This window comes from Brachycentrus maculatus, unplaced genomic scaffold, assembly GCF_059751285.1.
Source record: "Brachycentrus maculatus isolate JH-2025_06_01 unplaced genomic scaffold, ASM5975128v1 h1tg000496l, whole genome shotgun sequence".
Lineage (NCBI taxonomy): Eukaryota > Metazoa > Arthropoda > Insecta > Trichoptera > Brachycentridae > Brachycentrus > Brachycentrus maculatus.
Genome location: NW_028281243.1, coordinates 105570 through 118893, shown reverse-complemented (window position 1 = coordinate 118893; position 13324 = coordinate 105570). Strand labels below are relative to the sequence as shown.

The 13324-nt window shown below is 37.9% G+C and overlaps 1 protein-coding gene across 1 annotated transcript; it reads right to left on the bottom strand.

Moving 5' to 3' along the window:
- Positions 1 to 310: 310 nt before the first annotated feature.
- Positions 311 to 10916, bottom strand: eIF5 (eukaryotic translation initiation factor 5). The gene is made up of 9 exons (XM_088272398.1): positions 10652 to 10916; positions 9361 to 9578; positions 7703 to 7820; positions 6489 to 6675; positions 5172 to 5315; positions 4123 to 4382; positions 3130 to 3337; positions 2340 to 2534; positions 311 to 1740 (listed from the first exon to the last, which is right to left on the bottom strand). Exons 2-9 carry the CDS (start codon positions 9515 to 9517, stop codon positions 1615 to 1617), a joined length of 1395 nt encoding a protein of 464 aa, XP_088128524.1. The 5' UTR covers positions 9518 to 9578; positions 10652 to 10916; the 3' UTR covers positions 311 to 1614.
- Positions 10917 to 13324: the final 2408 nt, after the last annotated feature.

Here is a 13324-nt window from a genome sequence, read left to right as displayed (position 1 = left end):
AACAGCCCATGTCCTCATATAAGTCGCGAAGATATTTGCCGTATGAGCGTCCTCTGGCATTTGTTCCGCACCTAATAATAGAGGGAACAATGTAGGATCATACAATTCATCGTAAGGTTGAAGTTTCTATTAATAAGGAGAAAGAAGCGTTTTGAAGGAGCAGTTTCACTCTGGTCACTAAGCCAAGTATGCACATCAATCAGAATCAGTAAACTAGTTATGTTTTACAGCTTAGAGATGCCGTGTGTACCTGCACCGCGGCTTTAGACCTTTGGGATGATGATACAGTGGGAAATAAATAAAAGAGCAATTTCCAATAAAAGATTTAATCATTACAAATCAAGAACAACTCAACAGAGGATTACAAAGAATAAGTTCCAATAGGTTGTGTTGTTCATAAAGCATGTACGATTCCATAATAATATATTCTCTTTATGCTAAACATTACGCTATTTAAGAACTATCCAGAAGTTGATGAAGAAGAGAAGCGACTATTAAATAGACAGCGAGAATCCTTTACGTTAGTCACACAAACATTTGGGATTATACATCGAGTGGTTTGTACAAGAACTAAACACCAATTTCCTAATACGGAGGTTCACAACATCGCATCTTCAAACAGAGGGAAACTATTACAAGCATTATTTTATTATTCAGACACATATCATCTAAATATAAGAGAAATAATAACCGTACAATCAATTTGCCAGTCCACTTAAAGGCGAAAACATTCCCATGTCCTTTCGTCAAAAGATGTCAATTTCTCGTTCGCAATACGTTTCGTATTTTACAGAAAAAAAATGTATGTGAATCACTATGCGGCCAGTACACTTGGCACATTCTCTGGCATTGTTCCAATGCAGAAAATCCAATACGAATAATTTAAAAATTGAATACAAAAGAGCTAAAATAAGATGTGACAAATATATTTCGAAAAAATAAAAATGCACTTGCAGGCGCTCATGTCGACAGACTTCTATGAGAGCACTTTTTAAAATTGTAGAGTGCCAGTTTGAAAAAAAAGGTATATTAAGTACCCAAAAAATAATGCATCCTTTGTTGAAGTTCTCTACAGCGATTCTGCGATTCTCATATCCTTGAAAAAAGGGTTAAATTTAGTGTAATATAAGGTATAAATTTTAGAAGAATGTCAAAATATCCGTGACATTGCGGCATAAGAACATACTGTACAGATCCGGTATGCATTTATTTCTTCCGATTTTCAAAATTTTATTTAAAAAATTGTAAATATTTAAATTCACTGGTGTCAAATTAGAATATCGGATATCCGTAGAAAAGCTGCATAATTTCTTTCTTGGTTACATAATATTTTAATAAAAATATTTAAAAACACATTTATTTCCGTAAAAACTATCACCCGACGAAATGTTCAAACCAACTGCCTAACGCATTCTGGTAGACCGATTTTTCATTATAAGAGTGCCAAATTTATCCAAGATTACTTCTTACTTTCAAAGGCGCTAGAAATACATGTTTAGTGGTGTCGGACAGCGTAGTCAATCAAGTAGTGGGAATGGTAATAAAATGTAGATTTAAAGATCAAACTATTGAGAAATGTATATGGCGGAAAAACGATTAGTCGGCGTAGCGGGTTTAGATGGCATCGATGTCCACATCGTCGGCCCCATCGTCCTCATGGTGTTTGGGCTTGGCGGCGGCGGCGGCCGCCTGCGCCTGGATCTTCATGGGTGTCGGGAGGGCGCGGTCGTCGTACTTTATCTGCAAAATTACGGGGATATTAAAAATATTATCAGTTATTAATGCCAGTTTAGCTTTCGCCAATAGATTTACTCGTTATGCAATACCTACATACGTGTATAACTCATTCCTACTGATCTGTTGAATTTCCTAATAAAATAAAGTAAAATCGTGGTGATTTTACATTTTGACACGAAGAGAAATATGGGACAACATTTTGAGTGTGTCCAAATACATGTTCGAAAAATCTGGATTATTTCCAATTACAGGAGTTTTTTTCATATTATTTTTTTGATATCTCATCAAAGATGAAGAAAAATATGGAAGTCTGGGCATTTACGGGGCTGACGACCGTCATAGGCTGGTTTAAGTGATCACTTTACACACGTGCAACATTCACCAAATCTACCCACGAGAATGAGAGTGTGTGTGTATGAGTGTGTGTGTGTGTGTGTGTGTGTGTGTGTGTGTGTGTGTATGAGTGTGTGTATGAGTGTGTGTGTGTGTGTGTGTGTGCGTGTGCGTGTGCGTGTGCGTGTGCGTGTGTGTGTGCGTGTGTGTGTGTGTGCACGTGTGTGTGAGTGTGTTTGAGAGGGTGGGGTATGGCAAGCGGTGGTCACCTCGAGGTCGTCCTCCTGGTCCTCGCTGCCCGTGTCGGCCTCGTCCTCCTCCTCAGCCTCGCGCAGCCAGCGCAGCAGCGGCTCGGCCAGCCTCCTCATCTCGGCGGCCAGCTCCTTGCACACGTAGCGCCCCCTCACCTTGTCGGCCCACTCCAGCAGCGCACCCTCCTCCAGCACATCCAGGTCGTACAGCAACTGCGCGAGCACACACAAGCAAACCATTAAGGCGAATCTACATCCAGTCAGTAACTGATGTCAGTACTGGTACAGAGAACTGACTTATGAATAACTTTATATTATAATACTTTCATGTAATACAGTGAAACCTCTATCTATCGTTCCTCGAATAATCGTTTTCCCGGATGTGTCGTTTATTTCTTCTATCCCGACTTAATTTCATACTAAACTAAACCGCATCGATCGTTTCTCTATCACCATTTACCGCATTTATCGTTCGAATTAAGCTGCATTTTGGATACATTTTGTCTGTTTTTTTACATTATTTCCAATTTTCTTACATTCAACGGCAACGTATGGGATAGAAACTATCGAAAGCTCGTGTAATCGATCGTATCTATTTGCGTATTGACCTCTTAATCCCGCATTCATTGTTTTCCCGCATTCATAGTTTATTTCAATAGGTCCCTTTAAAAACGATAGATAGAGGTTTCACTGTACATAATTATAGTACGGAGGAAAACAAAAATTCTGAGCCTGTATCTATTATGAGGCGAAGGTTAATCTGACCTCATATCGGTTTGTGTGAGTGCAGATGTAGGGGGGTGGGTACCTTGAGGATGCTGGCGGTCTTGGGCAGCAGCGTGTCCTTGTGCAGAGCGATGACCTGCTCCAGGCCGCCCAGCAGCGAGCGCTGCGCCTTCATGTCCTGGTGGGTGAAGCGCAGCAGCAGCAGGCGGTGCTTCCTGATCTCCGACGCGATGGACACCGAGAACAGCAGCTCCGCCAGCAGCAGGGGCGCCTTGGACTTGATGTCCAGCCTAAGGGAACACCTTGTTATTATTTTCTTCTAAGGAATAACCCGCAGAGCCTCCACTTTTAGAGGCTTGTGTGCAGGTAGAATAGTAAGGCAAATATATAAAAAATATATACATCACAAATACCCTGACTAATTGAAAATAAATCTGTTTTCAATTTATATTGCAATTGGCAAGAATCAGACCTGTGACAGCAGTTTTCCAGTCGAGCGTCTACTACACTATACAGCAACCTGCATTAGGTACAAACCTTGACTAATATCACTAGTCTGTTTTTGCTTTTTGTTAGAAGATATCGCTTCATAGCAATAACCCAGCCAAAGTTCACATGTGCTGTACAAATTTATTAATAAATTAATTGATAATTGTATTTGGTTGATTGAATAAAAGGACATATTTGGTTGGGCGAATGAAACAAAACATTTGGTTGGGTGAATAAAAGGACACAATTGGCTGGATGAATAATAGGGCACATTTGTTCCGTTGAATGAAAGGACACATTTGGTAGGGAAAATGAAACAACACATTTGGTTGATTGAATTAAAGGACATACATATTTGGTTGGGCGAATGAAACTAAACATTTGGTTGGGTAAATGAAAGGACACAATTGGTTGGATGAATAATAGGGCACATTTGTTCCATTGAATGAAAGGACACATTTGGTAGGAAAAATCAAAGAACACATTTGGTTGATTGAATAAAAGGACATATTTGGTTGGTTGAGAAAAGGACACATTTGGTTGAATGAAAGGACACATTTGTATGGTTGAATATTGGTGCATGTACCTCTCTGCCTCGGCCAGGATCTCCTTCTGCACGGCGGGCGCGTCGAGCTGCGCGTGGTCGCGGCGCGCGCGGATGAGCTCGTAAAGCAGGTCCATGCGCTGCTTCTCGCTCTTCTCGTTGTCTTCGGTGAGCGTCATGTTCTTGGCGCCCTCCGTGAGGTCCTGCAGCCGCGCGCGCACCGCTTCCTCCGACACGTCCACGGCCCACGTGTCCTCGTCGTCCTCCTCCTCCTCCTTGCCCTTGCCCTTATCCTTCGACACCTGCCAGACACAAAACCCATCAATCCAACATCCACAAGAAATCCTAAATTAATACACTTCAGACGGGAAATTTCTACCCATTCCGTCGATTGATGCTTAAGGACATGAAGGGTATTTTTATGTTCTGCATTTCCCTCATTTCAAAGGCAGAAAAGAAGGAATTGTCCAATAATTTTATATGAATATTGTATACTAATCTCCTTGTTAAGGTCTTGACTATATCGCAGGTTAACCCTTATAGTGCTGAGCTTATTTTCACATATTTTGCATAAATTGCTAATTGCTTTTCATCATCACTACTTGACGAATTCGACATTTTGTAGGTAGAAATAAAAAATTTTTGCTTAAAAAAATATAAAAATCAATGTTAAATTCACAGCAAAATAATTTTAAATGGTTATTTATAAATGTTATTAACTTATTAAAAACGTTATACGTGCGCGCGCTAAGACACATCCGTACAGGTCGATACCTAAATCAAAATGCGCAATAGTCGGTATTCCGACGCTCCGCACTTTATACACATTAATAGAGAGTCCATCTATCGACGGTTCGCACTCGAAGAGTCAAATGGCAAAGGGAACAACGGAAAAATAAATTAACTCTTTATTCCAAAAATGGTATCAAAATTGTCAACATTTTTTTATTTGAAAAAAAAAAACCTGTGATTCTAGCGTTAAAAATATCCATTTCATTTAGACCCAGTCGCTGGTCAAATAAAATTTATGTGGAAAAACTATATAGTTATTTTTTTACTACAAAATAAAATTGAATGAAAGTTTAGCGTACCTGCGAGACAAGTTTGGGTATCTCGATGCTGTGGTCCGGGTCGACGCTGGGGTCGGTGGTGTCTCCCTGCGAGGTCTCCCCGTTGCTGGTCACGGAGCCCTTCTTGGAGCGCTTGCTGCGCTTGCCCTCGCTGCCCGTGGTGGCCTGATCAAGCAATGCTCTCATCAATCGGCGCTCATTCTCATTCTACCTTGGAACTTGATACTGCATACTGCAGTTCCAAGCTAGTGTATAAATCTAATGCTTTAAAAACACCAGTTTGATTCTATTAAATCTACATTTGATTTTTTTTTAAACAGTCAGTGATACTGTTTGATTTCGTCTTGACGACAAGGGCTAGTTATATACATATTAGAATATAAGGAATTTCTCTTTAAAAAATTATCAGTGTATTTTTCTATCTTCTCTATACATATTCTCATTTAAGTTTTATGTTAATTGTGCTATTTTTAAAAGTAACAACGGGCGATTTTATGTGGTAAATTGTGGAAGACTTTTTTTGCAAAAATAATTTTTATTCGGTGTGTATAAAATCAACAATATTTTTATCCAATTATATTGCAGATTTATTTTCATGGGGTCTGGGTGTTTGTGATGTATTTTTCACATTTATCTTCGCTATCCTTACTACCTGCAGACAAGCAACTAAAATAGACGCTTTGTAGGTTATTCCTTTAAAAAAAATTATATATAGTGACCAATTTTAGTATTTCTTTCTGGTATTGGTGGAGAACTTGTGAAACTAGTAAAATAAAATAGCATTTATAAGTAAACATACTATCGATGTGCATCCTCCGTTAGATAAACATTCTCATTTCATCTACTTTGAGTATAGCAATAAATTTCAACATCATTATTGGATTAATGCGACATTGTAAGGGTGAAAACAACAGGTTTTACAAAAAAAATAGTTTTAATTTCCACTAAATATTACTTGAAATTGTTTATTTGTGAATATCATTGACAAATTGGAACTTACAACCTCCCACCTCGACGGCCAAAATACAATGGCGTCATCGTCGATATATTAGCGGTCGTGTTTTTGACAAAGTATACCAGAGTCGATATATCGATTAAACACTCATTACGATACATGAAAAAAAAAACAGAGCAATTTAAAAAAATAAATAAAAAATAACCCGCAAAGTCACGATGCCAGTTTCGCAGTCGAGCGTCTGCCCAACTACGCCACGGCGCTTGTCACGCCAATTAAAAATATTGGCATCTAGTCTCTATAAGTCTAAGGAGCATCCCTCATAGTCCTGGAAGACTGCTGCCTTCCCAGTGGTCACAGACACATGATAAAGTGCAACGAACCTGTCCCGATACGGGTGCGTTGGGAGGGTTCTTCAGTATGAAGGTGTTGAGCTTGTGGTTGAAGTCCAGAGCGCCGTGGAAGCCGCACGCCTTGCAGCCCTGGGAGATGACTCCCTTCTTGGCGCTCACCAGCAGCTCCGTCTCCGGATTGTCACACTCTGGGCACAGCACAAACTTGCGGATGAACCTGGAAATTGTTTACATTCATAAAATATTGTACAACGTAAACCCGGATGTTCTAACTTCTGTCGTCAGTATATTGACGGTCACACTTTTAGCAATATACATATATATATATATATATATATATATATATATATATATATATATATATATATATATATATATATATATATATATATATATATTTTAAATTATTATAAGTTGGCTTATGTTACATTTAATACAAACTTATATATACACTTAATTTAACATCATATTTATTTATATCTTCTTACAATAAGCTCATTCAGACTGTTTTCATTCTTCATACATTAAGGCATCGCAATTTTGCGATTCTGTTTTAAAGTTTTTTTTATTTGGCAGTTATTCTATCCTTATTTCTAGTTACATGTTTATGATTTTTTATTATTTAAAAACTCCCTATTTATAAAATAGATGTGCATTCCATTTATTAATTTTTAAATAATATATCAACTGCAAATTATGTATCAATCACTTTGTTAATAGGTATCCAATTGAGTTATTTTCGCATTTTTGTTTTATTATTATTGCTTAATATGACCAACATATAAATCATCTTTTTTGTAGGTGAATATACTCAATCGACGCAAATATATTGCAAACGACACATATGTGATGACACACTCTAAAAATAAGAGGAACACTTTTTATAAGAAAAATCAACTGTAAAGACGAGGCAGAATGTCGACGGAGTGTCAACGATATCGTCAAATGGGTATATTTATTTCATAAATATTAAATATAATATAAAGTAGTTGCGTAATCAATACGGCAGTAATTTATAATTTATGATTTTTTTATGTTCACGCACCACCTACCCTCTGATTGGAAATAGCTATATAAAATTTTGGTTGGTTGAAAGATAAAGCTTTTTAGCAATAAGCCCACGTATGTATATGTTTTTTTCTGTGCATGAAGTTTAAAAAAAATATATATATATATTGGGGCCTGTATCCACCCTGTTGTGGCTCGAATTACTACTGAAAAACATAAATGAACATTTGAGTTACCCGTCCAGAAGGTCTTGCAGCTTAGTGGCGTCGTGGCTTCCATTGACGATAAACCTCTCATTCTTCACATCAAACTGCGTCTGGGCTCCGAGTTCGCATCCAAAGTACTTGGTAGGATCTGAATGCAAAATACCAACACCGGATTAATAATTTATCACCAACTGATTGCTTGTTCCAGTGCTCATTCTCAAAATAAATGATTTTGAGAATAAATTTTTTCATATAAATATCTCATGCAATAATTAACAACAGACTAAAATTAAAATAATGGGGTAAAAAATTAGAAACGAAGGCAACAGGCCAAACAGAACTTTTAATGTTATGGTAATACTTGATTTGAAATGCGTTCTTTAAGACGAATGTGTGGAAAATCGTTATATGACAGAATAAAAAATTATTATATTAGAGAGGAATGTAAGGCTGAACTAGGTATAACATTAATTAAGAAAAGTCCTTTAAGGCGATAAAGACATGTGGAGCGAATGTATAATGAGAGAATGAAGAAAATATATTTGACAAATGTGAACGGGAGAACAGAACAAGACCGCCAAAAAGACTTGGAACTTCCAGATCAATCAGAACTTTAAATCTGGTGGTGTGAAAAGCCTACATAATCAGACGGCATGTATGACTAGACGTATGGATGTGAAGGTAGATAGAAGTGTATGTCAGGACAGAAGAGTGTGGCGTTCCATTTTCTCTGTCTACCCCTGCTGAAACGGTGTGATGGTAGTAGTAGTAGAAATGATTCCGCCCTTTTTTTAAATTATTTTTGTATTTTTTTTTTACATAGTATCGCCTGATGGATAAAGTGAGAAATGAAGATATCAGAAATAGAACCAAAATAGAGGATACCATGGATCGCGTGGCAAGACTCAAGTGGCAATGGGCGGGACATATCGCTCACTTCTTTCAAGAACGTCATAAATCAAAAATCGTCAATTTTCAGTTGTGCATGTTTTCGGAATGCCCAGAAAATGTACTATATCCCAGAAAAAGAAGCATATTTTTAACTTAATATTCACTCGCTACAGGGCAGAGAGTGTTGTTTTTGCATTTTTAAGAAAAGGTATTATTTAATTATTTTTTTTGATAAACTACTTATTCTTCAAACAGAGAAAAAACCTTCAGTTTTAACCTAAAAAGATCTGTTGCACAGTTAAAAGTTCAATAAGTGGCTTGATATTTATTTTTAATGAATTGTATAATATTTTTAAATTTCAAAAACGTTCTCCTGAAAAATCAAGTTTTTTGTTTTATGACGTTCTTGAAAGGAGTGAGCGATATTGCTTATTATTAAGACAGGAACCCATAAGATGGATCCCATTTTTTTTTTAATGGAGACCTTGGGAAAACAAAAGATGCGTCGGAAGACCCCAAAAGAGATGGTCCGACGACATAGCCGCTGTGGGGGAGTAGAAACTGTCTGCAAATAGCAACAGACCAAAAAAAATGGAAAGATTCGTAAAAGGCCTATATCTACCAGTGGAAGACAGAAGGCTTAAGAAGTGGGGAGGAGTTCAGTGTTATATCGCAAGCGAGAAGACAAGGTTTAGTCAGAATTAACATTATCTTTTGGAATACAGGGGAGATTGGAGACCGGCCCAAAGTGACCCAACAAGTTGTACGTCAGATAACATAGAGTTGCATATACTCACACGTAGCGGGCCTCCCAATAGCCTTGGCCACCTCGCTCATGTTGACGATGACGGTCTTGATGCCGTTCCCCTTGCCCTCCACCTTGGCACAGATCCGGGGCATCTTGTAGCGGTAGAATGCATCGGAGACGCTGCGATTCACGTTCACCGAACCCATCTTGGACGATCTTCTTCCTCTCCTCCGGGACTATTTGTGAACCGATTCCCACCTCCCTCGTCTGGAACAAACCAAATATCGGAACATTACTCCCGAGACAACAAGATCACAAATATAATCAATTAACAATGTTCTGCGATCCTAGTACATCTGTCAGATGGACCAAAAATTTATGTAATTAATACAGGTTTTTCACTTTAAATTAGACGTCTTACAAATCAAATTAAATGTTTCTTTTCTTCTTCTAACCCTTATCCGCACCCAATGGTGCATAGGGCACTGCATCGTATCTAGGCAGTGTTATCTTGATCGTTATTTACATGAAGGCAAGGTGATCACTCCTGCGCTTCAGGAACTAACCATTACAGAGGCGGAAAAAAATACAAATGAAATTTAAACGTTTTGGGCATTATTTTGTATTTTATAAAAACCTTTTTAATATATTGTATTTTATAAAAACCCAAAGAGTTTTAAACAACATATTCAATGTGGTGCTCATGGTTCAAAGTAGTATTGAAAAACTTGAGTACACATCGCATGCACAGACTATGACAGCGTGCTGTGCAGGCTTGCCAACTTGCCAACTAACACACTTGCTAATCCTAATAATAAAAGGTGTGGGCAGGTATTCACACTGCCAGTATATGTAGTACTAATATAGCCAATCAGCCATTAGGGTATTACCAGCCTTTTAGGTGGAGACTGACCGGAGCATTTCGTAGTAACATAACGTCGTAACATCGCTCGCGGCGAGCATCACCGAACATCCGAAACTATGGCCGGAGCGCTCGGCTCGGTGTACTGACTGCCTGAATGCTCGCATTGTAATGTGTTGCGACGAAATGCTCCGGTGAGTCTCCACCTTTAGGGTTCATAAGTCAACAGTCCGCCTTCTCCTGAGGAGTTTTACGTGGTTTCCTCCCAGCAATGAGCAAATGCTGAGAAGTTCCTGTTTGTCCCGCACTAGATTATCCCTCCTGTTCCCAACACAGATTCAAATAAAAACATATTAAATTAGCTAGAAGAAACAAAAATCCACTAAATGATCTATAAACCTTGTACATAATAAGCAAGGTAAATAATAAATGCAATTCCCATCTAAAAAAAAAAAAGAGTCAAGAAGTGTGGACAAACCTTATTGATAATGGTAGTGGCGCTGTAATGTTGGAGTGGGCGGGTAGTAGGTTCACGGGCGGGGGACGGCTAGACGCGCGGAGGGGGGGTGCATGGGGGCACGGGCAGGCTGGGGGGGCGGGGGGCGCGGGGCGACAGTGGCAACGGCGCGCGGCCGAATGATAAATTCATTCGCTCGATTCCATACAGCGCACGTGCGGCTGATAGTCACGTCTCTCTAAAGGGCTGCAAAATCCGGTGTCTGCTACTTACAAATTTTGATGTTCTGAAATGAAAACGAAAATCTATGATTTCAAGAGAAATAAGTAACAGTCATTTGAGTGAGTTTCCGTGAGCGCTTTTTTAAAACTCAAGTATCGAGCAGTCATTGAATATTTGTATTTGAAAGGCAACACGCAGATTTGGTTTGGAGGATAGCGAAACACCCATCCACATTTTCTATAACTGTGATGCACCCGCTCGCAATCAAAGTCACATCCTTCAAGATCAACTACTAGACTCCGTGAAGGTGAAGCTCCTACCACCAAGACAGGTTGCGAGTTACATGACTCACGTAGGTCTTGAGAGTGAGCTATGACACAGAGAGAGGTGTCAATAGATCCTATATGGTCGCAGTGACGTAAGGGATGCAAAATCCCTTGACCTTTTATATTTTAAAAAAGGCAACACGCTTACGCTAATTAAAGACGAGTTGGACGCTTTGTATGGGGACTCTGTTCCATCATTTACTACTGTAAAATTTTGGGCAGCTGACTTTAAACTTAGACGTACTAGCTTGGATGACGATGAACATTTAGGACAGCCAAAGACTGCAACCGCTGACTGAGGGGAAGTAAGGGAGATACTACTTACCGATAACCGTTAAACAGGTTAAAGCGAGTCATGCACGATGCGTTGTATAACGCAGCTGGGGGTCCGGTGCACGTGTCTCCTCTCTGTACTGATGTCTCTGTAACAAAGAGATAATACACAAATTAACATTATGTCTTGTTACGATGATGCTCCCAAAATATTGGATAATGATGTCACCAATTCATCATTACTATTCCAATACAGGATGGTTCCCATCTATCCCAAGGGAACATGTCACTGTTATTGACGTGGATGTCCTAAAACGTCCCGATGAATCTAACCCAACACAGTTCAAGCAACTGAAAATTACTTTCATTAATTGATTGGGCAGTCACTTTGTGGTAAAATCTATTCATTTTTAATTTAATTTTTGCTTATTAAATGCCACTTTTTCTTCAAATTGATTGTGACGCATATTTCGATGCGTTCCGCATCATTTTCAAACACTGTATGAACAATAACACGGAACAATATTATCAGCGTCTGAATGATTGTGAAAATGTAATACAATATTCAGCTTTTTTTATAAATCGTTGATATTACCATAGTTATTATGGAAAAATTAACAGCTCAATAAAACATTGAAATAATACATTCATACATAATAATTAAAGAAAAAAAAAACATTGTACTAGGAAATAAAAACATAATTTTAGAACTGAAATATTATAATAATGTGATATGTATGTATAAGAAAGAGAATTATTAATATTCAAGATTTTTACATAACAGCTATACAGATGTTACACGAGATATTATTCACTGCCGGCTACCGTCTTACGTTGAAGATGTAAAAATATCATCTTCAAGCACCTAATTAATCATTCAATTGTAGGGGTATGCAGAGTAAAGAATGCCACACCACTGAGTCTTTGCAAACACTTTTCGCCTCTTCCACATTCATACATCTCCTCATACATATCCGCCAATTACTTTGACTCTTCATCTGACCACTTTCGAGTATTTAAAGTACTTGATTTTGCTACCTTTTCCTCCGCTTCTATTTCAAACTACATCCGCCTCATATATTATTTTACCCATACGCGTGTAATACAATTAAGTAAAATCATCGAGTGATAGAATTAAGTACATTTAAATTTAAATTATAAGCTAACATATCAGACAGCCTATCATTACTAGGTTTATTAAATACCTTTCTGAGATATGCAATATCATACTGTATATCCTCATTGTTGGAATTTTTCTGGGTTATTAAGACTCAAAGCATAATAATGGCAATGAAAATCTAAGTGACTTATACTTTTTTTTAAAATATTATTCATATTTAAAGCATTTACTTTGTGGTTAGTCATTTTTACTTATTTATTTTTTTACAAAAATGTTAATAAAATTAGTATATAACCACTCACCGAGATTTTTAAGTCTACCGGTTTCGAAACGTACCCATCTCTTCGTCAGGACAATCACTACCACAGCATGCAAACAATACTACCCTTCACCACCATAGCACCATTTACACACTCAAAACTAAATGGTGCTATGGTGGTGAAGGGTAGTATTGTTTGCATGCTGTGTTAGTGATTGTCCTGACGAAGAGACGGGTACGTTTCGAAACCGGTAGACGTAAAAATCTTGGTGAGTGGTTATATACTAATTTTATTAACATTTTTGTAAAAAAAATAAATAAGACTTATACTTTCTTAATTTAAGTTTTACTTGGTATAAACCACAATTTCTTTAAATCGTGACACAAGTTTCAATGCATTCCGCATCATTTTCAAACACTGTATGCAAATCACACAAAATGAATGCATCGAAACACGTGTCACAATAGATTTAAATAAATAGTGGTATTTACCA

Excerpts from the sequence above, each read along its gene's own strand:
- eIF5 (XM_088272398.1), bottom strand. The coding sequence starts at position 9,517 with ATGGGTTCGGTGAACGTGAATCGCAGCGTCTCCGATGCATTCTACCGC. Across the intron at positions 4,383-5,171 it reads TACCCAAACTTGTCTCGCAG|GTGTCGAAGGATAAGGGCAA; the intron begins GTACGCTAAACT and ends TGTGTCTGGCAG. Across the intron at positions 1,741-2,339 it reads ACCAGGAGGACGACCTCGAG|ATAAAGTACGACGACCGCGC; the intron begins GTGACCACCGCT and ends GTAATTTTGCAG.